At 46.9% G+C, this 25,077-nt stretch overlaps 2 protein-coding genes across 4 annotated transcripts in view; both read left to right on the top strand.

The window, feature by feature from the left end:
- LOC108120112 (serine-rich adhesin for platelets) overlaps positions 1 to 25,077 on the top strand; it is a 31,074-nt gene that overhangs the window by 1,443 nt on the left and 4,554 nt on the right. For both annotated transcript variants that reach the window (XM_017233620.3, XM_043211146.2), the window contains exons 2-5: positions 18,667 to 18,956; positions 19,014 to 19,090; positions 20,582 to 20,808; positions 20,873 to 24,550. In XM_017233620.3, coding sequence (XP_017089109.2) covers positions 18,772 to 18,956; positions 19,014 to 19,090; positions 20,582 to 20,808; positions 20,873 to 24,550 — 4,167 coding nt within the window. In that variant the 5' untranslated portion in view covers positions 18,667 to 18,771. The remainder of the gene's footprint in view (positions 1 to 18,666; positions 18,957 to 19,013; positions 19,091 to 20,581; positions 20,809 to 20,872; positions 24,551 to 25,077) is intronic.
- On the top strand, positions 5,630 to 16,581 carry Pfrx (6-phosphofructo-2-kinase/fructose-2,6-biphosphatase). 2 transcript variants are annotated; one of them, XM_017233622.3, is made up of 2 exons: positions 5,630 to 6,065; positions 13,756 to 16,581. In XM_017233622.3, exons 1-2 carry the CDS (start codon positions 5,903 to 5,905, stop codon positions 15,831 to 15,833), a joined length of 2,241 nt encoding a protein of 746 aa, XP_017089111.2. In that variant the 5' UTR covers positions 5,630 to 5,902; the 3' UTR covers positions 15,834 to 16,581. The 2 variants fall into 2 exon arrangements, with proteins under 2 accessions (XP_017089111.2, XP_017089112.2); XM_017233623.3 differs by lacking the exon at positions 5,630 to 6,065 and adding an exon at positions 13,152 to 13,536.

Here is a 25,077-nt window from a genome sequence, read left to right as displayed (position 1 = left end):
TTTCCATGCTTTCTATGACACGCGCATACCCTACACTCACCCACACACAGCTAGACCTCGCACACAAGCACAGAACAGGCCACCAATACCAGCAAGCTCTTTTATTTTTGTTTTTACTCTGACGTTTTTCGACGTTCTGTACTCGGCGAGTGCATTTCTGTTATCGGATTGGATTGCCTTGTTTTGTTATTTGCTCCCTCTGAACCGTGTGCTTTTCCGTCTCGTCCGGTATGCGCGGGCTTTTTGTTTTTGGTTTTCTCACTGTACGCTCCTAAATGAACAATACATGCGGAGTTGTCCATCTCTACGTGGTTCTTTCTGCTCTTCTGTCTCTTTCTCCCTGACAGCTGGCGTTGGGGGTACGGTGGGCTACACAAACACACCGAGAGAGGCCGCCATTGTTGTTTGGCAGTGTTGCATTTTGCCGCTTAATGTTTCGTTCTGCCTGCGGGAGCTTTTCTCGTATTTGTTTTGTGCATCTTATTCGCTGTAGGGCTGTCAGATTCTCGTTTTTTAAAGGAACTATCGAAACTGCTTTAATCGAAATAGAAATGGAAACTCGAATCTTGAAAAATTGTAAGGTGAATAATAATAATTGAATAATGTCAGAAAATACCAAGCATTAAATAATAAAAAGATAAAAATAAAAAATATTTCAAAATAAATATAAAAACCAATAAATAAAATTGTAAAAATAAAAATGTAAAAGTAAAATTTACAATTTAGCTAAGACAGTCGAATTCGGGCCATGAAGACTCAAATTTAGGAAGTAAAAAGCTCATCTTGATATTTTTAGTGTGACCGATACCTCCATTTTTCTCCATTTAGTTAAAAACAGATATAAAATATAAATATTTGGATACTCATTGGCATAAAAATTGTATAAGGTTCTTGATTAGCCTTATTATCGGTTTAAAACTTTCTCTCTATTGTGCGGTTTTTTAATATGAAATTTATCAAAGGTAACTTTGTCCAAAGAATAATGTTTTATTAACAACTAAAGGGTTATATGCAGTTAGGATTTTCAAAAAAACCAAAAAAATTTGTTTTTATTTTATTCTTATCTACATATGAACATGAACATGTACATATTCCTATATGTAACTCAATTCGATAAATATTTTCGAAGCTATACATCAATTTTTGTGGTCATTTCAATTCTTCTCGCAGCTCTCACTCCGCCATCTTCTTGCTTTGCTCATCGTTTCTCGCATTTCTTCGCTTCGCTTCTCGCGCGCACTCTGACATCAGCCTAAGAAATTTTTCGCGCGACAAAGAGTTAGGGATAGCCAAGTGGTAGAGTGCTTGGCTGGTGTTCAGAGGGAAACGAGTTCAAATCGGGCTCGAGAAATCCTCATTTTTATGTTTTTTTATTTTATTTATATTATATGTTAATTGTTTGAAATTTTTTTTTCAAAATTTATAATCCTTTCAAGAAAAACAAAAAATATACAAATCACCTTAACTTCGGCTCAGTTCGTAGTGGAAACCGCTGTAGAAATCTCTATGAATGGGGGTTCCACGGAGAATTATATTGTTGAAACGCACTATCTTTGGAACATTGGAATAATAACCCATAATGGACCCAATAGAAAAGAGATCATACATATCGCCTTCTATATTTACTCCTCAACTCCATGATTTTCTACTGTTACTGTGATATCACTTTAAGTTAAAATGTTCAGGAATAGCGAAGTGGTGAAGCATTCGGCTGGCGCCAAGTAGGCCCACATTAAAATTCGGCTAGGATCCTTCTCTACCGTCAAGTTTTTTTAATTTTTATTTTCATAAAAAATAAAAAAAAGGAAAAATCTTCCGCAGATCCGTAAATTTTACAGGATCGACATGCTTTTATAAGCTTAAAAGTAGTTGATAGCTAAGTTAATAATTGTCTTGGAAGCGTTTTAGGTCTCTTCGTAAGAAAATTTAAAAAATGCGGTTTCGGTCTTGTTTTTCGATCACGGAGCTGCGTATAACTCCTTAACAAGCTCCTCTGCAGTGTTGCCTATTACTTCGGAAGAATAGCTGTTTTTGACAGGACAAAGGTTGAAAAAAAGTTTGTTTACAAAAATATAAAAAAAAAACGTCACCGATTTTTATACATATTTTAAAATAAAAAAAAGAAGTCAACTTTGGAAAAAGATAAAAATATATTTTATTTATTTATATTTTAAAATATATTCGATAAATTATATTCGAGTTATATGATAGGGCTAAATGGTGCACATAGGGAACTTTCCAGTCATCTCGACATTTTTTGCGCAACCCAGTGACTTAAGTGACTGGTGAACTTGTTTGCAAGCATTTATGGTGTTTGTGCTACTTAAGGAATTTTTTCTACAGCACATAGTATCATGTCCGTAGTACAATTGCAATAAAAATTTTTCGCTCGCAGTAATTATAATTGGTAACATACAATTATATGCATATGTGCTTGAGTACAAAAACAACAAGCCGAATCGGAAACCCATTAACCCATTGGGAAGGGCCACGTCACCGTAGTCGCTGAGATCCTAAAACTGCAACTGTCTACCTTATTAAATAAAACATACTACATATGCCAGCTACGAAAGCTGGCAGATCTGTACATTTTAACGGATGTGCAGTAGTGCAGTAGTGGCATGTTTCTGTTGCTCCGTTTTCCTTTATTTTTTACTCGTAAATACTAAAATAGTTTCGGAGTTTTACCTTTTTTTTTTTTAATTTCACCCGGAGGTGCAACCCCTGTTCTTTCTGCTAGTCCTAGAGCGGGAGTGGCTGAGGCATGCGTCGCCAGCGGACAACCAGCAACACCTATTTCCAAGGCTGTTCCATGTTTAGGTCGCTTGTTTGTTGACTTTCGGGCTGTTTCCTTTTCAGTGGAATTAGTATAACTTTTGGTTGTCTTATAGCTGCCTCTTAACTGCTAAATATGAGCTGACATGGGTGCCAGAGCCTCAGTTGTTAATGGAAGTTGGGTCCCATATCGTAAGATTTTATCTCGGTATATTATATATCCTAGCACTTAACAATTAAAGTTATTCAGGCATTACTTGGGTTCAGGTTGGACTATTAGCTAGGATTAGCTGAAAATCCCACCAGATGTTGAGTGGCTGTCCTTGAGGAGTTCTAATCTACTCAGGGGTATTGCAATTTAAACTGATATTAATCGAAAATACCCGGTTTATTTGTGGAAATAATCGAGATAAAATTGGTAATCGTTCTGTTAGCAAACCCACGTTATCGGCTCTTAACAGAGATATACACAGAGTTCGTTTTTATAACCTGAAAACTATATATTTGTGCAGACTCGGGCCGGTACTTAAAAGCCAATGCGGCCCTGCAGCCCTTATTCGTAGGCCCTATTTTTTAAAGGGGGTCCATGGCCGAACGTCCTTAATTTTTGATCTAAAACAAAAAATCAAGTTTGGTTAGTTTCTGTACATCAACGGCTATCGACACACGTAGGATTTTTTCTATATATTGATTTTTTCCAAAATGGTGAGTGATTGAACAAAACTTTCAATTTTCACGAACTAAAAACGTCACAAAATTGTTGATAAAAAAAAGGGAGCAATATAAAAATCCTACGTGTGTCGATAGACATAGGTATTCTGAGTATACTGTCAAAATTTTAGATCGATAGGCTAAGAGTTGTTCGAGTTATGTGTTCGACCTACTCAAAAAAAGCGGTTTCGAGAAAAACGCGTTTAAAGTTGTAAGTACTGTGGGATATACCTGTGAGGCATCGCCGCAGAATGGAAAATTTCGACACTTAGACACTTTGGCCGGACTCCATCTTTTGATGTTATTTTTAAGACCCTAAAAAATTTTTTAAGCGAAAAAAAAAAATTTTCGATTTTTTTAAAACTCTACTCAGATGTCCCCCCTTAAGAACAGTTTAAACTTTAAAGTCGAAGAAGTAATGTTTCAAAAGAATCAGCGCAGTGGGTATGGTGCTATGATGGGCATCGACTTTGGAATCATGTTTTCTGAGAATCGTCTGAGAAACCCTAAAAAAGCTTTTAAAAATAGTGACAATATTTACCAGATTGACTTGCTATTTGGACATAACATTTCCCCTAAAGTTATTTTAACTTAAACAGGGTTTAACATTTTTATACCCTTGCAGAGGGTATTATAATTTTGGTCAAAAGTGTGCAACGCAGTGAAGGAGACATCTCCGACCCTATAAAGTATATATATTCTTGATCAGGATCACCTCCTGAGTTGATATAAGCATGTCCGTCTGTCTGTCGGTCTGTCCGTTTCTACGCGAACTAGTCTCTCAGTTTTAAAGCTATCGACTTGAAACTTTGCACACACCCTTCTTTCCTTTGCACGCAGTACATAAGTCGGAACGGCCCGGATCGGCCGACTATATCCTATAGCTGCCATATAACTGATTGATCGGAAATGGTTTTTGGTAGAAATACCAACTTTGGTATTGTTGAAGATAGAAGTTTGGGACTTGTTTTAAATTTTGTATTATAATAAATTGGGTTATATTATCATATTAACTATATCCGATGTTTGCGATATATATCCGGTTTTAACTGCAAGGCTTTAGCTTTCCTTTCTTGTTAATAATTAATAAAAAGCAACATTTAAGATTACAACTAGTGTTTTTTTCAACAGCGGTCTGATAACAAAAATAATTATTTTATATTCGAATTGGCAATAGATGGCGGAGAGAGATCACGAGTCAAAAATCAGTCGGGAGAAGTCCAACCAAAAATACATCAAAATTACAGTGGCAAATAGTTTTTTTTGGCAAAGCCTCGAGTGCTAATTCAATTAGTATACTGCCTCCCTTTGCTGCCACAGACACAACAAAAATAGCGCTTACATACAAGCAAATGTGTGTACATATGTACCGTACCGGTTGTTATTGTTTTTCCTTTGACGCATTCTGGATGGGCCGACAAGGTCTGAGTACCCGAACTTCCGCAGATGGCAGGAACTATACACAACTATGTGGCGCTCCTGCACAGAAATGAACTTCCCTCTCAGTGATACAGTTAAGCGCAAAAGAGTGCCAAGAAAAGGGAAAATTAGTAGGGGATAAGTAGTAATCTTATTGTCCTGAAGAACTGCATTTTTGTTTGAAAATCCTGTGAGTCCCAAACGGGGCATGGCTCTAGTAAGTTGGAGCGATCAAGACGCCCACAGATGGCGACTCGATAGCAGGTACCACCTGGATGTCGAATACAATGTTCAAAGATTTTCCAGATTAGCGAGCAGGTTATCTGTCGAAAGCCCGGTTCGCGAACTGAAATTGAGTCATGTTATTAAGCTTTGCTCGATCCCTGATCGGTCTCGAAGGCATGTCCTGAATATTTAGGTGATTTTGGTGATGTTGTCTTGTGGCCTGGACATGTCAGGGCATTGCGGCTTCGAGTCGGCTGTGGAGGATGACACATCGATTGGCAGCGCTATACTTCTCGGCGTGGCTGTTTCGCTATTTACCGCTACAGCTCGTAATCCCTGCATAGACAAGCGACTGAGATTACGATTAGCGCTGAACAGCGGATGGCTGATGAGTGACGTCGGCCTCGGCAGCGGCAGCGGCAGCGGCAACGACGGCCCCACTGCTCGGCGATCGCTCGCGTGCCTGTGCAGCTCGCCTCGCTTGGCGCTCTGCGCTCATTCCTGCTTTGTCGAGCGACGTGTGTGGAACGGAAGGCGGTTGGCCGAGCGCCCAGCTATTTCGCTTCTTGGTTTCGTTCGTCTCGTTTCTTGTCGTGTTACTTGTGCCGTGTCCGAACCAAATATATATCGCAGTCGGATCTCGCCGCCCAGTGTTTTGTGTACCGTCTGATTGGCTTTCTACCGTTTGTTTATATTTTTTTGACATTTTTTTTACCTGACTCCGTGTCCACCGAAAACGGATTTGAAGGACCACTCGCTCTATCCTGCGCCGATGGCTCAGTCGACGACGACGTCGTCCCGCTACGGGAGCGGTGGTCTCTCCGTGCCCGTGCCCGTGCCCGTTCCCGCTCCCGCTCCCGCCCCAGGCAAGGACCCTAGCCCGATAAAGGACCCGGATCTGGCGACCACAGCCCAGCCTCCGGCCAAGCCACTTAGTACGTATGCGAGTGGGAGTGGACCGCATTTACTCCACAATGTCATCCACGTTGCATTTCCTCCACAAGTTGCCGTTGCTGCTGCTGTTCTGTTCTTCTGCTGCTGATGATGATGCAGTTTTCGTGATTTTCGCTGACATCGTCGTCTGGGGCCATCGCGTGGTTAACATTTATGTGACTCGACGACATTATTGGCATGTAGAACACGTTGATCTGCCAGCAAACATTGTTTGGAGACCGGCCACCAGTTGCTCCTCCGCAGTAGCTGCTCGGTAGCGAGGGCAGCCCAATGGACACTCGCATATTAGAAGAACAAACACCGCCCCTGCGTGCAAATAGTTTTGAGAATCGCTAATAGTCCGAGTGCGCTCTCCTCTCCTCTCCCGGGGGCGTATTTATTGCGCAGCATCACCGTTTGTTGATGCGTTGTCGGCTCCCCTCCACTGTTCCTTCCCGCTGCCGGCCATCCAGTCGTCACTGCTCTGCCGTCATCTCTCCCATTCGCCTGCCACCCATGGCTGTTGCCTTCTAATGCGAATACTATTCCGCTCGCTATTTTCGTGAGTTTCCTTTCCGCCTCCGGGGCGTTGTTGTTGCACCGGCCAGTCGTCTGGTGTCCCCGTCCGCTACGGGGTACGATATACGCTATATGCTATACGCTACACGGTTCACGCTATGTGCCATATCCCATATGCCATACGCTATATGCACCACACAGTCTTCATTTCTTGTCATTTTTTCGTTGCTGGCCGTATCACCTGCTCGCCCGCCAGAGCCACCGCCCTCCCTCCCCTTTTGTGTTTTGGCTTGTGGCCTTGGCATGTCCCGTTATTTATAATAGCGTTGTTAGCGAGTGACGCCGCCTATGGCTTCGGCCGACTCAGCTCAGCACTTCCGCGGAATGGAAGAAGTGATGCGCCCCTCTGCCCGTCGCCCTATCTGCTGAGCAAGCGAAAGCTCGTGTGCTTAAAGCTTAAGCCCTTCGAGCGCGGCCGCCACACATGGTGCTGAAACCGAAAGTGGGCTTATCTCTAGCACCTCCGGAGCAATGGCCCCGTCAGCCAAAGGCCCCGCTAGTTTTGAGCGAAACAAGACTCCCCAGTGCCGATTCCGGAGCATCCTCCTGCGAGGCATCTGCATTGGTTCTCACCACGCAGCTTGGGCACCCCTGTTGTAGAGGGATGGTGTGGAGGAGGTCCCAGCCGACCCGACCCACCTTACGGTGGCTCTACGGCGAAATTCACGTTAAGGCGTGTGCAAACAAACGCGCGGTGGTCACGAGCTTCGCTAAAGCGAATCGCAATTACATTGTAGGGGCGGGCTAGCCACCGCCCCCAGTCAGGTGGCCTGATCGGCCAGCCAGGGGTTGCGTGGGGTCACGAGGGGGGCCCAGGCCCAGCGCCTTGGCGGCATCTCTGCTCCAGAGCCCTTGCTGGATGGCAACAAGTGTTCGCCGAAACTGCTTGCATGACTCATGCGGCTGCACTGCTAGTGTATTTCAGTAGACAGTTTTATTAAAAACTAAAGTTGGAGAGCGGCATTTAACCAAAGATGAGCTATTTTTAGTCCCAGTGCCCCAGAGTTCCAGTTATCAGACCAAGTTCCAGACGCAGGCCCTACAGGCATTGTTAATACGATTCAAAGCTAGCAAGTCCCATGACTGAGTGACTCAGTGCGAGCCATTCATCGGGGCTGAGCAACCGCTTTTCCCAACTGCCGCAATCGGACCCCCTCGGGGGAAGTACGGGGAAGGCCGGCCGAAGCCACGCATCAGTCCGCTGCCAGCATACTCAGCATCACTCGCAGCTGACATGAACACTTGATAGGGGGTGTATATCATAAAGATACCACCAGAACCTGTCGCAAGCCGCGCGAGGGTGGGGCGGCTGTGGGAACCGCCAGGTTGGCTCCGGTCGTTTGTTGGTCTGGCCGTTTAGATATTCGCAGTGATCGATGGCTCCTGCGATAAGGGCGATCGGCCGCTAATTATATTGGTGTTCAGGCCGCTGGACTTGGATCTCGTGGGCATGGAAGGCGCTCTTTCTGCCTGCAGCTATTGCGTTCTTTTGCTCTGCTCCATGCCCATGTCTTATCAGGGCCTGTCCGGCCAACCGTTCCTGCCGACGATAATTACAGTTGTTGCTGTTGCCACTGGCATTATTTTCGGTTACTTTCGGCTCTGGCTCTCCGCCGTGGTGAGCCGAGGGGCGATTATCAGCTAGGCGGCGTGAGATTGTACCACATGCCGTCCGGGGATGGTCGTTTTTGGAAAATGCTTTTATTGAGTTGCCAATCAACCAAACACCAGGCCTGGGTATCTTTTGCGAATATTCATAGGTTATAATGATTGAGCCCAGAAATCGATGTAAAATAAGTGATCAGGTGCGGTCTCATTGGAAACTCTTGTAGAAAGAATACGAGCAACTGCAGAACTCTTCGCAGTCTGCAGTAAATAAAGCGAATGTCAAACTGAAACATTTATTATTAACATGAATTGGCATTTAAAGGTTTAGGTTAGGGTTTTTTTCCTTAGAAATTTACTACCTATACATAGAAAAATGTTTGGAAAGTTGGTAGCAAGTGTTTCCACTTTAAATTGGTATTTTTTGTTAGGCATTTAAATCAGTAGCAAGAGTCGCTTACTAATGGAACACTAATTTTCGTATTTACACTTACAATAAGCAAGTATTGAGCTGCAGCCCCTAAAAATGTATTCAAAAATGATTCAAACGTCTAACAAACTGTTTTAATTATTTTACTAAGTGCAATTAAATTATAAAAACTTATTATTACATATTTGAATGCTTGGTTGAGAAACTTTTTGATTTTATAATCAAAATTATAAACTTTATATTAATTATAAAATTATTAACAACAATAGAAACATTTTTGGAAAATTATAGGAATAGGAAATGAGGAAATTTATTTCTCTGCTGATAGGTAGTAAAAATTTACTTAAAATATTCATTTAATCAGGCTCTAGAGTCTAGACTTTTTTGTAAAGGTGCATAATTACCGCTGTTATATTACAGCTGTTTTTGAGAAATAGGTTGCAGAGACTCAAAAATATAGGTTTTTTAAAAAAAAAAACAGTTTGGCAAGCAAATATAATTGTTTGTCGCATTACCCTTTGGGCTATTCGCTTTTCACATTTAACGGGAATACTCATACGCATATGCCACATATCGGATACAGTTATCCATAGTATGGATGGATTCCATTCCCCATGAACGTTTTAATATGAGACCAGTTTCTTATAATATACGTTTTCAAAAAACGGATTTCTTCAAAAATAATAACGTTACAACATTATCGATCAAGCGGTTCTATGGAAGCTATAGGTCTATATACATAGCTATAGGTATATGAGAAGTTTGGAGCTGATAGGTTCAAAAATGAGAGACTAGGGGTGGACGCAGACGTGGTTGTGTTTACTCAGGAGAAGACCTGATCCAAAATAAATACACTTCGAGAGCTCCTAGATGTGAATGTGAGAAATGCACTATGCAATTGTACGAAAATGGGTATGCATAGTTTTGGGTCCTACAATGAATTGTTTCTATTCCTAAGATATTTAGCATTTAGCACTTTATCCGATAAAGTTGGCCGTTTCTAGGGTAATTTTAAAATGAAAGCAGTTTGTTCAAAGGAAGTTCAATTCCCCATTAAAGTTCCTTACTCACAAAAATACGAATTGTGGCACTTTATTACAGCCTCTGAATAGCTTGATTGGATCTTTATGGAGCTCCGAAGTATGGCCAAAAAAGGGCTAGAAAGTGTGTATGAATTAAATAAATAGACGCACTTTTCGGCTCTTCCACAGATTCAGTTCGATTGTGAGATACAATTTGTAACACTTTGTGCATGTCAAATCAAAGAAAACACCTTTTCTCATAGGTGTTTATACAAAACGAACTTAGCTGGGAACTCTTGAGTGGAAGTGCTTCCCGAAATTGGCATGAAAGTTTGCGACTGTCACCCCTGAATGTAAACTTTGATGTAAACTATAGGTTTCACTTTTTATCGGCAGGTGACATCAGTAAATTTTTGCAACTTTTATTTATTTTACATAATACTTCATTGCAGATAAAAATATTATAAAAATTTTAATAAACAAAATAATAAAAATTGAATAAATAGATGAGTAGAGAATCAAAATGGATGAGTAACAATATATTTCTCCTTCTATTTGACCCCAACAAGGGACAAGGGCAACCATATCATATAGTGTTTCGCATGCGAAATAATTGAACGTAAAACTGCCTTTAAATGTTGAAATTTTTCTAAGTTTTCGGTTTTACATTTTGCAGGCCAACATTTCCATTCCAATTAAAGCTTAGATACGATATACAATCATTGCAATCACCTCCTTTGTTGTTGGATTTGGAAAATGCAAAGTAATATACATGGTGGCTGGTGACGTAGCATAGGCAAAGGGCAACTACAATAACAATTTTTCGTGGTAATTTCCTGTTTTTCGCACTAATTTAAACGCATTTTGCTGTCAGATTGCCAAAAACTTTTCACTGAAGAAATACATTCTTGTTTTTGTTTCTGCCAAATGCCAGAACATTTTTAAATAAGATTTTTAAAAATGGGAACTCCTGCTTTATGAAAATACTTAAAGGAATGTGATGACTTTCAAAATTGTATTTTCGGTCCTGGTAGAGCTTTTTCTGGAAATGGCCAAACAGAATATCTAAAAATAGATACCGGTAAAATAAGGGTTCGAGTACTTCTATTACTAATAATACTAATCTATGAAGAATAATGAAAAAGTACAGTACTCGTTACAAAATAATAAAAGTAATCAAAATTTCCAAAAATATTGCGATAAGAGTAATAGACAAAAAAGAGTATCCCCATAGCGATGGCGATAAAGAAAGCCATTCCAAAGTTGTTACACATGTCACCCGCCGTCCCGTGACTTCTAGAAACGTACAGAGTAGCAACCCCAAAATCGTTCAAAACAGGTTGTTTAAACCATTTTTGGTGATTGATTTTTTATTGTTCTATTACGGGCAGGTGTTTCAGTAAATATTTCCGGACAAACCGGCATAGAAACTTGGGCTCGAGTTTAGGGATGCTATTCCTCCTCTATAGATGCCTCGGGGAAAGAGTCCTGGCTCTGATCTGTGAAGTTTTTTTCGATCGTTTTTGATGGAATTCAAGAATATAGAGATCTGCGCTGAAACAGGTCTCGGGGAACGGGAGAAGGTGCAAAGTGGGTCGCGGAATCAGATGTGGGAACAGGTCTTGGTTATCTAATTCGGAGCGGCTGTGGAGAATCCAGTGATAAGCGGCCCGGGGGTTGCGGATCGCGGATTTGCGGATGCAAATCGAACATGCCCCCAGTGCGTGATCGCCCGCCCATATTCCCAGTCCCCAGTCTTGTTTGTTTTTCCGTCTCTTGACCTTGCGACGCCATCTGGACCAGTTGCGAGAGCAGCGCTCGGATGGGTTCGCCGCGAAGTCGATTTCCCTATCAGCCGATGACGCAGGTGGGTCGAAGGCGATTAATCTACTGGATCCCCGATTTGGGGAGAGGGGTTTGGCGAGGTTGGCGGGGCAGTTGCCTACCTCGACGACTGCCTTCCAATTGCACTTGCCAAGCCCGAGCCGACTCAACTGCGATTTGCATACTGCGCACAACCACTTGACTGGCGGTCAGGAACACGTGAGGCAGCCAGCGCACTTTGAGTCGAGCCGGGCACTGAGTGCCCCGCCGGGCGACGGGAGCCGGTAGCCGGTAGCTGGTAGCTGGGAGCAGCAGCGCCTTCGAGCTATGAGTTGCTGGCCGGCGATGCGCAATTTTCCCAATATTCACTTCCTTTTATTTTCTTTTTTTTTTTTTTTGTGTTTTGCAAATTGTTACAGTTACATTTCGTTTGGTTAGCGGCGCCGTCGTCGGCGGCGTCGTGGCTGGGGCGCTGTCGGCGACGTTCTCAGACCCAGTCGCTAGTTTTGGCGCTGGGTTTTAGTATTTGAGCGTTCTTCGCCGCGTTAGCTCCTACTTCTGTGCGCTCTGCGGTCGCTTTCTGGCCCGTCGGCTCCAGCAGCGCTGCTCCTCCGGGTATCGTTTATTGATCAAGGTAATTGCCGTCCTAAAACCCATACCTATTGTCACCCAATCGCCATCTTGGCCACCTTCATTTCCGCCTCTCGTATCTTGTACCCCAAACTGATCCCGGTAGCCCTCCTCCCAGGTGTCTCTTCCATCGCTACTCCACTTGTGTTTGCGATCAGTGTTTGGATCTTAGCTCCAACAATGGTGTATTCCCGAACCCCTATCCACTTAGCACTATCGACCAAAGCGCACAATAAAAATGTTTATTGTGTGCAGTAAATTCAGTATTAAACGCCGCCCATTTGGCTTGTTTGTTTATTGAGTTGTGTCCCCACTTTTGAACCTATTTGGCTGGCTTTTTGCGCGTGTAGATACGTCGATAGATCACCCGCAACACCCCGCCTCCCGCCTGTAAAGGGCCGTAAAGTATGGTGTTAGAAGCTTGCTGGTTGTTATTTCCCGATTAAGCCCAGGCTGCCCTTCCATGTTTACAAGTTTGTGGAAGCTGCTTTGGTCCGGTAAATTTCCGCTGCGTCGTTCTGCCTCGGAAGCACTGACCTCGACCCCGCCCTCGCCCGCGCTGGCCAGCCGTTAGAAGAATGTGTGCAGCTTCGGACGATGATAGGCCGCCGTTCCATTCAGAAATACTCGAAACGATACGATACGCCAAGCAGACCAATAAATATCCCCCAGCATGCCGTAAATTCCGCAATCCATTCCCCGCCGCGATACCATTCCATGTTTGCCTTGCCTTGCCTGCTCTTTCTCTCTCTTCTTTCTCTTTTCCGCTTTATTGCAGCAGACCGGGAGTGTCTACTGGAGCAGCGGGCAAAGGGACACAGGCGACACCTGGTACCTGTTACCTGCCACCTGGCACCTAGCGATCACCTGGCAACTCTGGTCCGGTGGCAGAAACCCGGTCGCAGCACAGCGCCTGGCCAGACATCCGAAACTATCGATAGCCCTGTGTGCGCCCCGAGCGGCCGATTCCTCGTTATCAGCTGTTTTGTGCCGTTTCATGTTGGTTTTGTTCGCTTTTCGCTGGCGTGTTTTTATTTATTGTTTTTGAGTGTCAGTGGTTCCTCGTTCCTCGTTCTCTCTCGCTCTCCATTCGACTCACTCTCAGTCTCCATCCCACTCTCCGCTCTCGCTCTGGCTCCGAGCCCGTCGCCCACGCCGCACGCACGTTGTGTGTGGTGTGTTTGTGGTGTTCGCCTCGGTTTCACTTTCATTTGTCTCCGTTGGCCAGCGCTCGCCGCTCGCCCGATCGTCAAGTGCAAAGAAGTCAAATATTAGCCGTTCACCCACCCGTGTACCCCCACCCTCTCGTGTTTGTATCTACCTACCCAGAGGCTAGTCCAGGCGCAGATACAGACGCGGATTTAGATCGCTGGCAGTTGGTTTGTAGGTATTCCGCGTATCTTTCGGCCATAGAGGGCACAGAATCATACGCACATGCACACGCACGTATATAAGATACATCGCAGGTACATCCACATGCACATCTACATCTGCATCCTCATCCGCACACGAACCTCATCCAAGCAAAACTCATCCCAACAGTACATTTATGTGAAAATACTCGACTAATTTCATGTCTCGCTACGCCACACCACCAAACAGCATCCGCAACACCAGTCTCAGCCACACCAGGAGCAACAGCTCACCTCCAGCATCTGCAGAAGCAGCAGCAGCAACAGCAGCAACCAAAACAGCAGAAAACAAGCTCAGATCAAGTACTTTCAGCCAGCAGTAGCCGGACTACTATCAACAACAACAACCCCGACACCAGCAACAACAACTACAGCGGGAACGAAAAGGAAAAGGACGACGACCACGACCACGGCGAAGAAGACGGCGAGGACCAAGTAGGAACATTGCCATTGCCTTTGCCAGCTATCAACCGGCTCCTCCCCCGTCCAATCCGCTCCTCCTCCTCCTACCCGGACCTCTGCACCTGCTGCAACTGCGCCTACAACAGCTCCTCCTCCTCCGCATCCTCCTCCTCGTCCTCGTCCACATCCTCTGCATCCGCCGTCGCCGTTGCCGTTGCCAAGCAGCTAGCCCGCTCCGTGACCGCCACCAGCATCATGGACATGCCATACAACACCTCGCCGTCGCTACGCGTGCGCACCACCTCGCTGAACCAGCTGAAGAAGACCGCCGACCTGGCCATCGAAAACGAGCTGCACGTGTGCCCCTCGGTTATGTCCGAGGAACTGCGCAAGCTCCTGCCACCTACCTCGGAGACGGTGATGACTAAGCCGTTCCCCGTGCGCGGCGAGCGCACCATAGCCGACTGCACGACGCCGCACGTAATCGCGATGGTGGGACTGCCGGCGCGCGGCAAGACCTTCATCTCGAAGAAGCTGGCTCGCTACCTAAACTGGATCGGGATAGCGACGCGCGTCTTCAACCTGGGAGAGTACCGACGACACGCCACAACAGCGTACAAGTCGCACGAGTTCTTCCGCGCGGACAACGAGGAGGCGATGGCCATCCGAAACAGGTGCGCCAACCAGGCGCTGCACGACTCCTGCGAGTGGCTGCTCAGTGGCCAGGGCAGCATCGCCGTCTTCGACGCCACCAACTCGACCCGCGACCGGCGGCAGCTCATCTACGACATTGTGGTGAAGCAGCACGGCTTCCGGTTGTTCTTCGTCGAGTCCATTTGTGACGATCCGCAGATCATCGAGCAGAACATCCTGGAGGTGAAGGTCAGTTCGCCGGACTACCTGAACATGAACACGGAGCTGGTGGTGCGCGACTTCCTGCAGCGCATCGAACACTACGAGGAGCGCTATCAGCCCATTGACGAGGTAACCGAGTCGCACCTCAGTTTCATGAAGGTCTACAACGCCGGCAAGAAGGTGGTCGTCTACAACAACGAGGGGCACGTGGAGTCGCGAATCGTCTACTACTTGATGAACATCCATATAACGCCGCGCACCATTTACCTGACGCGCCACGGCGAGAGCGAGCACAACTTAAGTGGCCTGATCGGCGGCGACTCGAACTTGAGCGCCCGCGGGCACCAGTACGCCCGCGCCCTCTCCACGTTCATCTCCCAGCAGCACATCGACGGTCTGCGCGTCTGGACCTCATGGATGAAGCGCGCCATCCAGACGGTGGCCGACGTGAAGGCGCCGCAGGAGCGCTGGAAGGCCCTCAACGAGATCGACGCCGGCCACTGCGAGGAGATGACCTACGAGCAGATCAAGGAGCGCTTTCCGGAGGAGTTTAAGGCGCGTGACGTGAACAAGTTTGCGTACCGCTACCCGCGCGGCGAGAGCTACGAGGACCTAGTGGCTCGCCTGGAGCCGGTCATCATGGAGCTGGAGAGGCAGGGCAACGTGCTGGTCGTTTCGCACCAGGCCGTGCTGCGCTGCCTGTTCGCCTACTTCTTGGACAAGTCCGCCGACGAGCTGCCCTACCTGTACGTGCCCCTGCACACGGTCATCAAGCTGACGCCAGTGGCTTACGGCTGCAAGGTGGAGCACATCAAGCTGCCCATCGACGCCGTGGACACGCACCGCCCCAAGCCCAAGATCCCCGGCGACGTGAGCGAGCCGGGCCTCGACGGACTCAGCGGCGAGCTGGTGGCGCCCGATGGCGTCGGCAAGGTGCTCATCGTGGGTGACGACGTGGCGACGGTCACGAACGGCAACGGCGGGCGGGTCGACGCCCAGGCGCACCAATGACGGCGCCGCCTTCCCCCGACGTGCCCGCATCCGCATCCGCATCCTCCTTCGCACCCACCTCCGAAATCCAAGACACTTTAGGAACGGCAGCTGGAACTACCGGATACAGAACACCACCTTCCCGAACACAGATACCGAAACCTTCCCATCGCACCCTTACCCTTGAACCCCTCTGACCCGAACTCGGACCTTGACGTGCACGTGGACGTGGAGATGACTCTGTCTTTTATGTTTCGGACTGCTTACGAAATTGTGATTGACCCACTGAGCTGTTTACAACGTACTTTAATGAAAAGAAACACAAGATTTGATAACATTTACAAATTATAATCGATATAAAGATATGGACTCTGTATACTTAACCCTACACACCTATTTTATGCTTATTCTTGCGACGGCACGCTCTAGCTGCATTCGATGTGATTGAATTGCTCGCAGCTTTTACCCCAACGCGTAGACATACGTAAACCCTATATATATAGATATATACATGAATGTCGTGTACTGTACCACACCTTGGGCACCCTACCGAACAATGCTGTCCTGTCCCCCTGTTTCGATGTGTTTTTAGGCTAGTTTGGCGAACCTTGACCGTCAAACGAGAGGACTACTTGATTCCATTAGTCAACTATGTGGCTATATGTATGTGGCTCCCTTTGGGTCGTACTCGCGACGAATATTGTAATGACACTAATAATATCAACCTAATCTTATTCAAAACCAATAAATAATTGTTTACCAACACCAACTTCGACTCCACGTGTGTTTAATTCTCATTCAGAGGGGTTCTCGGCCAAAAAGGGGTTTGGATTGCAAAGTGGGCTTCAAAAGGGGTAACAATGAATGCACTAGTCACTCGTATATAAGGTATCGAGCATTCAGTTTCAATTTAGTGGTTGGGAAACTTGACGCCTTTGATTGTGCGGGATCTAGCAAGAAATTTAAAAAAATCGAAATATTTTTTAGTTTATATGATAATTATTCTGTGGGTCGGTTTCAGTCCATTTACTGTCTTAGTTTACAACCTAAAACGCTGAAACTGTCCAAAAGGACCAAAAATTTTTTTAATTTTGTTGGCTTTAGAGCGATAGATAAATTAACTTGTTTAATGAAAAGGTAGGCAGACATGAACGATTTAGGTCTTACCCAAAATAATTTCTCCAGCCTCAGTATGCGCTATATGTTAACTTATAGATATTAAACAAAAATGTTCCATGTGCGTTCGATTGTCAGTTAAGGCAGTCAATGTTTTAAAAATGTATTTAGTGAAGAGGAAAAAGCGTGGGAGTGCAGTTTACATTGGTTATCCAATTGCAGAAGCCTTTGATCGTAAGTAAATGGGTCCATTTTCGGAACAAAAGAGAACATGAGATCGTCTACACAAACTATCACTTGCAGAACCTACAGAAGATGACTTGGGTGGGATTTCTTTCATGGTGATTCAGAAACTGATCTCAAGACCGTACGTAGGAACCAGAACGTCTACGTCCTTGTAATGGGGGAACAGAAAAGATAAAGAAAGGAAAGCTAACTTCGGGCGGAGCCGAAGTGGATATATCCTTGCAGTTAAAACCGAATATGTATCGAAAAAATCGGATATAGTTTGCCGATCCTACAGCATGGCCGGGAATATCATAATATAACCAATCTATTAGAATATAAAATCTAAAAAAAAATGTCCAAGCTTCTATCTTAAAAAAAAACCAAAGTTGGTATTTTTCCAAATATCATTTTCGATCGTTTAGTTATCGTTCAGGCAGCTACAAGATATAATCGGACAATCCTTATGAAATGTTGTATGTAGTATTGCTTTGCCAAAAATAGCATTAATGCAAAATCCGAACTCTCTAACTCTAAAAACACCAATATATAGCATAGCATATATAGTTGTCGCACTTCCGATCAATCAGTTGTATGGCAACTACAGGATATAGTCGACCGATCCCGGTGGGTGCCAAGTTTCAAGTCGATAGCTTTAAAACTGAGAGACTAGTTCGCGTAGAAACAGACAGACGGACATGCTCTTCCACTTCCGAGTTGTCGCACTTCCGATCAATCAGTTGTATGGCAACTACAGGATATAGTCGACCGATCCCGGTGGGTGCCAAGTTTCAAGTCGATAGCTTTAAAACTGAGAGACTAGTTCGCGTAGAAACAGACAGACGGACATGCTCATATCAACTCAGGAGGTGATCCTGATCAAGAACATATATACTTTATAGGGTCGGAGATGAACCCTCTGCAAGGGTGTAATGATACACATTCTCACCTCATTCGGCTCATCTGATTTTAGTAACTGCAGTACAAGTCAGTTTAGTAAGAATCTTTTAAGTAGATTGTTACTTGAAAACTTTCTTTTATTGAGAACTTTAATACAAGACTCGGAAAGTGTTCTTTCAAAAATGGGGTATATTTGGGACAATGAGATGCAGCTCAGAACGGGGCTTACATTTTTCTCTTTTCTTTAGTGGGCGGGGAAGAAAATACACCATGCGAAGGTTCAAAGCCTAGATACACTCCAAAGTAGGGTTTTGAGGGTTTCCAGATGGTTGAAAAATATAATAGACTGCCATTTAATGAAAAATCTTCGTTTGGTGCATAAAATACTCTGTTAACCAAACAACCAAAGAAAGTAGTTTTTGAAAGACCGAAACGAAAAGACAACAACGGTTTTTCTCGGAGCGGACTAGTTATTGATTATTATTAGTTATTATTTAAGGAAGAGTTCCTTGAGACGCTGCTCAAGCTAATTTTTTTGACTAACCTAACTCCTGGGATGGTTAGTAATCTGGATCGAGCGCTGTCTTATTTCACTTCTTCATTTGCTTTTCAGTTGTCACAAGGTGTTCCGGGCTGTGCCCACACCCATGTCTGCTAGACGTCTGTCCACTAATCAGCGACCCAGCCGGAGCAACAGCACTTGATCAACAGTCCAAAAATGCCGCGCTTTCGCAACGAGGAAGCCGAGCAGGCGCAGTACACTGACGGCGACGTGGTCTGGGTCAAGATACATAACACGGAGATCTGGTGGCCCGGCGAAGTAACCTCGTCGCAGGACTTTCGGTTCGTCAACACCTCAAGGCCTCCCTTCGCCGTCGTGGCCTTCTTCAATGAGAAAACCTTGTAAGCCCATCCTCCAACATGGTGTAGACTCACTCTAGCTTTCCCCTCTGCTTACAGCGAGCAAGTGAAGTCAGCGAAGCTGATATATCCTTTCCAATGCACTCACAAGGAGGAGTTCATCAAGCGCGGCACCAGTGAGTATTTCGGCCTGTGTTCGCGATACTCTGATACGAGTAGCTTTAACAGAATGAGATGCCTTCTAGTCGGTACCATTAAATCCATTGAAGAGAATAGTTCGCGTAGAAACAGACAGATAGACGGACATGCTCATATCAACTCAGGAGGTGATCCAGATCAAGAATATATATACATACTTTATAGGGTCGCAGATGTCTGCTTCACTGCGTTTCACACTTTTGTCCAAAATTATAATACCCTCTGCAAGGGTATGATTAGATTAAAAGATGAATAGAATTTAAAGATAGCTATCGTAGTGAATATATGTACATATGTATTAATATTGTGCAAAATCAGTCTAGCCAGCGCGGACAAAATTTCTTATGTTTCAATTTCATCCCAAAATCAAAGTAACTGTATCTATTAAATTATATAGGCCAGAACTATACACAATATTTGTGTAAAGGAGCAAGATAAGGAGCAAGGAACTATGGGCATACAGAAAGCGGTTCAGAAGTACCCAAAATTGCAGTTCGATTCAAGAAGCATTTCAAACGATTTCCCATCTTTAAAAAAACCTTTGAATATAATACCTTGCACCCGGTCGCAAAACCAAGTTGCGATCGGAGCTAACGCCTTCTAAGTAGCAGAAAAATCGATAATCAGTCTTAAAAGAACATAGTAACTAAAAAAAATGTAATTTCGATGGTCCTGAGTCGCAACTTCAGCAATAAATATGAGTGGACATTCTCGTGAGGAACGCTAGCCATAATAGGCTAGGTCTATAATAGTTAGGCGAGGCTTTGAAGGTGTTTCCTTGATGGTGTGGTCCCAAGGGGCATAATCCCTTCGGATGAGGCCATTATGTAGACCATACGGACAGTGGGCTGATTGAATTTGTCAGCCACACTTGTGGCGATGACTGGACTTGTCGAAAAAAAGCATCAAACCATCGTATACCGAGAAACAATATTCCTGCTACATTCAGTATTTTATATCTTTATACATTCGTATTTGTATATTATATATTTGAATACCATTAAAGAGTTTGACAGGGCAGATGGTCGACTTGTTAAAAATATTAAATTTATTTCCTGTTGATATAGCTACTCTACATACAATTCAGTAGAAGGCCTCCTTAAGTCTGTTTTTAGTTTCCTAACGTAACATAATATAATAGTCAACCTTCTTACTCAGAAATACTTCAAAATGTAACAGACTATTTTGAAAAAATGCAATGCACTTTTGATTATTTGTGTGAGATAGGAATAGTCTTTCAGAACCAGCTTGCCTTTTCATCTTGTTTGCATTACTTGGGGTACGAGTTTTTTAGGTGGGTTATATTTGAAACCCCATAGAGTATAGCTTCAGCGTGTTAATCGCAGGTTTGCAGAGTTCAAAGAGTCAGGTTTGTTGGCAGGGATATTATAGAGTTTGTCGGCAAGTGCTTCAAACACGATGTATTTTAAAATTACTATCTCTGATAAACACTCTTTTAAAAACTGCAGAAAAAGCCGATGGACTCCACATTGGAGACAAGTTTAGCGACGACGTCGCTATCGCAGAGTCGCGATACCAGCGCCAGCTCCTGGGCGGCTCGCACTCGCATCCGGAGAGCGGCAGCGGGCCTGCCGCTCGGCCGGACAGCCTCATCAAGGCGCTCCTCTCCAGCAGCAGCAGCAACCAGAACAGCAGTACGCGCAGCTCCAGCGGAGCGCCCTCGCCTTTAAGCCGAGTAAGTAGCCAATAAACACTTCCCAAGCCGGATCCCAACTAGCTATAATCGTCTTCACCCACAGCAGGAGCCCACGTTCCGTATCATGGACATCGGCGGGACTCCAAGCCAGGCTCGCGAGCGACGCTGTGACGAGGCCAGCTACGAGTGCACCATCTGCAGCTTTCGTACAAACAGCATGAGCGTGCTGCTCATCCACCGGCGCGCCCACATGGACACCAGCAGCAACTACAGTAGCCACAGTACCAGCACCAGTACCAACACGAGCGTCAGCAGCTTTAATCCCAGCCGGCAGACTCGGGCCGCGCGACGGGCGAACACGACAAACGCGCTGGACCCCCGTCAGTTGACGGTCAGGAGTAGCCGGGACAGCACGCACTTTCACAAGAACTCGGTCCGCTGCCACTCGCGGCACGTCTCCATCGTGGTAGACGCCCCTCTGACGGACGAGGCCCAGCAGAAGGTGGCAAGTATCGTGAAGATGACAATGGCGTCCATCGAACGAGTGGTGCACCCCAGCGACACCAGCTCCACCGCCTCGAACTCCACGCGCAGTCGCAGCCGCAGTAACCGAAACAGCTGTTCCTTGTCGCCGAAAGTGCCTGCTACAGTGGCGCCGCGCCGCAGCTCGCTGAATCCCCGGGATCCGCGCAGCCAACGGGCCAACCAGCTGCGTGCCACAATGCCAGCGCCCCAGCCTCCGGCTAAGCAACGCCGCTTGACACGTTCCATGAGCCGCCGCCAACAAGCCATGTCGCCGCCAGCCAAGGCATTAGAGCTGCCGCCGCCCATGCCCGTGTCCACCCAGCGGCGCAGTGGAGGCCGGCGACGCACGCTGGCCACTGGTGTTAGTGAACGGTCCGCGCCGCCAGCTCGGCGGGGCAATCCCATGCGGAAAACAGTGACCGCGGCTCCCGCGCCGGTTCACGCCCCCACGGAACACCCACCTGAAAGCAGCAAACGACAGAAGCGAACGCACTCAAGACATCGAGCCTCGGTGTCACTAGCTTCCCAGTCAGTTTCTTCGGCACCACCAGTACCGCCTTCAGTGGGTGGGGAGGAAAAGTGCGGGGAGGAGTCGTCGACATTGCCCGTCGCCGTATTAGATCCAATATCCTCCTTGGAGCTTCAGCTGAGCCTGCTCGCTGAGTGGTGCGACGATGAGACAGAGGATCCTCCGGAGGAGCATCCCCCCCAACAGCTACCAACTGTGACCAACGGCAAAAAAATGGAAAAGCTCTCAAGGGAGCCAGATCGGACGACAGAAGAGGAGCAGGAAGGCGAAGAGCAGGAGCAGGCGTCCAAGAAGCGCATTCGCAACATACCAAAGAAGGATCGGCGCGACATGGTGGTGCAGGAGTTCGACACAGACGGCCAGCTAGAGACCTCAGACGAACCCATAGTCATTCAGGACAGCGACGCCAGTTCCAACGAGAGCGTCGTTTTCGTGGAGAACGAGCCGCGCCAACGGAAGAAGAGCGTGAATATGCATCCTGGTGCCAACCCCAGCGAAAAGGGCAAATCCTTGACTCTACCGAAGCAAGTATCGGCCAACATGTCCTCCTGTTTTGACTTTGAGGAGGAGGAGGAACTGCAGGACGGCCAAAACGGTCTCAGCTACAGGCACTGCGCCACTCGACTCGACGGCAAAGGGCAGTTAGAGCCTGAGGCGCCTGAAGCTACGAATGAAGAATCCGGGGCTGGAAAGGAAGCGTACGATGAACTTTTCAGAGGATTTGACGAGGGACATCAACCGGCAGCGAATGCATCGTTCGAGTCGGAACTGGAGGCGAAAGAGTCGAGTGCGTCCGAGGAGAGGATACTGGAGGCCCAGGAGACCAAGACTACTGAAGAGGTAGCGTCAGACGCCAACGTCGAAGTAGATCCGGAAGAAGAGGCTAAGCCGGACGAGGCCGACCCCGAGGCTGACGTTGATGCTGATGCTGAAGCTTGTGACCATCTAAACCTGCCTATCAAGGAGCGCCAGAAGCGCATCTTCAAGTCCCGCAACAAGTCAGTTCTGGTAGCAGCCTCCAGGGAGGAAGACCTGCCAGCTATTCTGGACAGGGTGGAGGAGGACCTGGCTAACGGCGGGGGACCGCCGACCCTCAACGGAGAAGAGGATCACAGTAGCAGAAGAGAGAGTAACAATAGTCATAGCAATGCCAACAGCAACACCAACACCACTGCGGACAGCAACAGCAACGCTAGTGGGCGTGTAAGCGGCAGCAAGAGGCACAGCAGGAGCAAGAGCGGTAGCAAGCGCCGGAAGAAATCCAAGACTGAATCCACCCGCCGGCAGACAAGGCGCACGAAGACCCAGACGCGGCTTCAAGACATAGCGCTGGAGGAACTGAGCAACAACAGCAACACCACTAGTAGCAACAGCAATGCGAGCTGCCACAGCAACCCGCTTTCGACGGCCAGTGCCCGCTCCAGTGCGCGGTCGCGGTCGCACGCCAGAGGAGCGATATCGCCCGGGCTTAGCTCAAGCACCAGCTGCTCCATTGCATCGAACATTGCGGTGATATCCGCGGAGGAGGCACGCGAGCTGCAGCGATCTGCCTCCGGGGCAGGGCTGGTGCATTCGTCTATCGTTGACGCCACGCAGCCTGTGCAGCGCGGAGGGGTGCTCATTCTGGAGGACATCCGGCTGCCAAATCTGTACGAGCCCTTCGCCGGCCTCCAGTCCTCCGACAGCAATGACAGCCGACAGCAAATCTTGCGCTCCAGACATGAGCACGAGGACCGTACGCCGGACTCGGTAGAAGTGTACCTGGATGTAGACGTGAACGCGGATATGGAGACGGAGGCTGTTGCGTATGTAGGTGCGGAGTCAGATACAGAGGTGGATGCGGAAACGCATATGTATGCGACCGAAGATCATGACACGGAGGAGGTGGCAACAGAGCATCACGAGCAGGAGTTCATGTCGGAGGCTGATGACCAGATAGCGGACTATGCGGCCGACGAGGGCTTGGAATCCGAGTCCGTGGGCCAGACAGCTCCGGATCTAGACTCCTGGCCACACGAAGAGGTCCAATATGTGCCTAAACACCGAGAAGTGCTCCTGAAGAAGCGGGAGCAAGAGCTACTGCGTCAGTACGAGGCCGATGTCGCGAGCGGGCGAAGCGCGGAGAAGTGCCGCAGAGCGCGAGAGCGATGGAGCCGGGCCGTGTACCCCATCGAAGAGGTGAAATCATCAGCATTAGAGTCACTAGAACTAGAGGAGGAGGAACCAGCCGAGTTGGAGGAAGCGGCCTCCGCTGCGAATCACAACATTGACACCATGGACTGGGAGAATTCTATGGCCAAGGAGCTGGCCGCCGTGGAAGCCGCGTTGCCCGCCATGCTAATGTCGCCTTCTCGCCGTCCTGCTAGTCACCCAGGGATTAACTTTCACAGTCCAGACCCAAGCTTCTCATTGGCCACCATCAGCCCCAGCAAATCCTCCGGGGACTTGGCCCATGTGCCGTGCGACGCCGTCTTCAAGGCTCACCAGCAATTGGAGAATCTGTGTGAGCAGCGGCGCCGTCGCTCCAGTGAAACCCTTGCGTCCGCGCTTTCGACTCCCTCCGTGCCTGCCTCTCCACTACCGCCTGCCACGGCCGGCGGAACGCGAAGACCGCGACGGCGCTCACGGACCGTGACCAGCAACGAGCATGTAGAGACTCCCGCTCGCAGCGATGCGACCGAGGAATCCCTCTGCGAGCAGAAAGATGGTTCGGAGAGTCTCGAAAACGTAAGTGGATTGTGGTTAAATGGGCATGAGTTGCCCTATAATCTCTTCAACGATTAAATAGAATGCCATCTAGAGCCCTCAATAATGAGCCCTTGGGGCCTCAATCCCTCAATAAGTAAAACGTATCCGGATTTCGAAAAACCCAAAACGCTTTAAGGGAAAATAGGCCTATACTTGCATGCTGGGGTTATTTTAACGCATCCATAGAATGGGAATGGGAATGGGAGTGGAACTTTTCTTACTTTGTGTGTCATATATTTTTTGTAAGACGGAAAAACTTATAGTTTTCTCCGTCAGGGGATCTAACTGGGGACACATGAGACATGAGTCTCCACCGAGTCACTCAACCTTTGCACAAAGTTCGCCATTGAATAGGGCCAATTCTTGTGTAAAGACTTCTGATCTCTGTTATTCTTTCTTGGTGAAAGAACTCCTATTTATCGGACGTTTAGAAAATGTCCTTTCAAAAATATCAATTTACAATTTTCATGGAGAAACACAAACAAATACGACAACGGCAGCCATTT

This window comes from Drosophila bipectinata, chromosome XL (assembly GCF_030179905.1).
Source record: "Drosophila bipectinata strain 14024-0381.07 chromosome XL, DbipHiC1v2, whole genome shotgun sequence".
NCBI lineage: Eukaryota > Metazoa > Arthropoda > Insecta > Diptera > Drosophilidae > Drosophila > Drosophila bipectinata.
The sequence above is the reverse complement of the archived record's forward strand: the minus strand, read 5'-3'. Positions and strand labels throughout refer to the sequence as shown.

Coding starts and splice junctions, on each gene's coding strand:
- Pfrx (XM_017233622.3), top strand. CDS start 5,903: ATGGCTCAGTCGACGACGACGTCGTCCCGCTACGGGAGCGGTGGTCTC. Junction 6,066..13,755: donor GCCTCCGGCCAAGCCACTTA/GTACGTATGCGA, acceptor ACCACCAAACAG/CATCCGCAACACCAGTCTCA.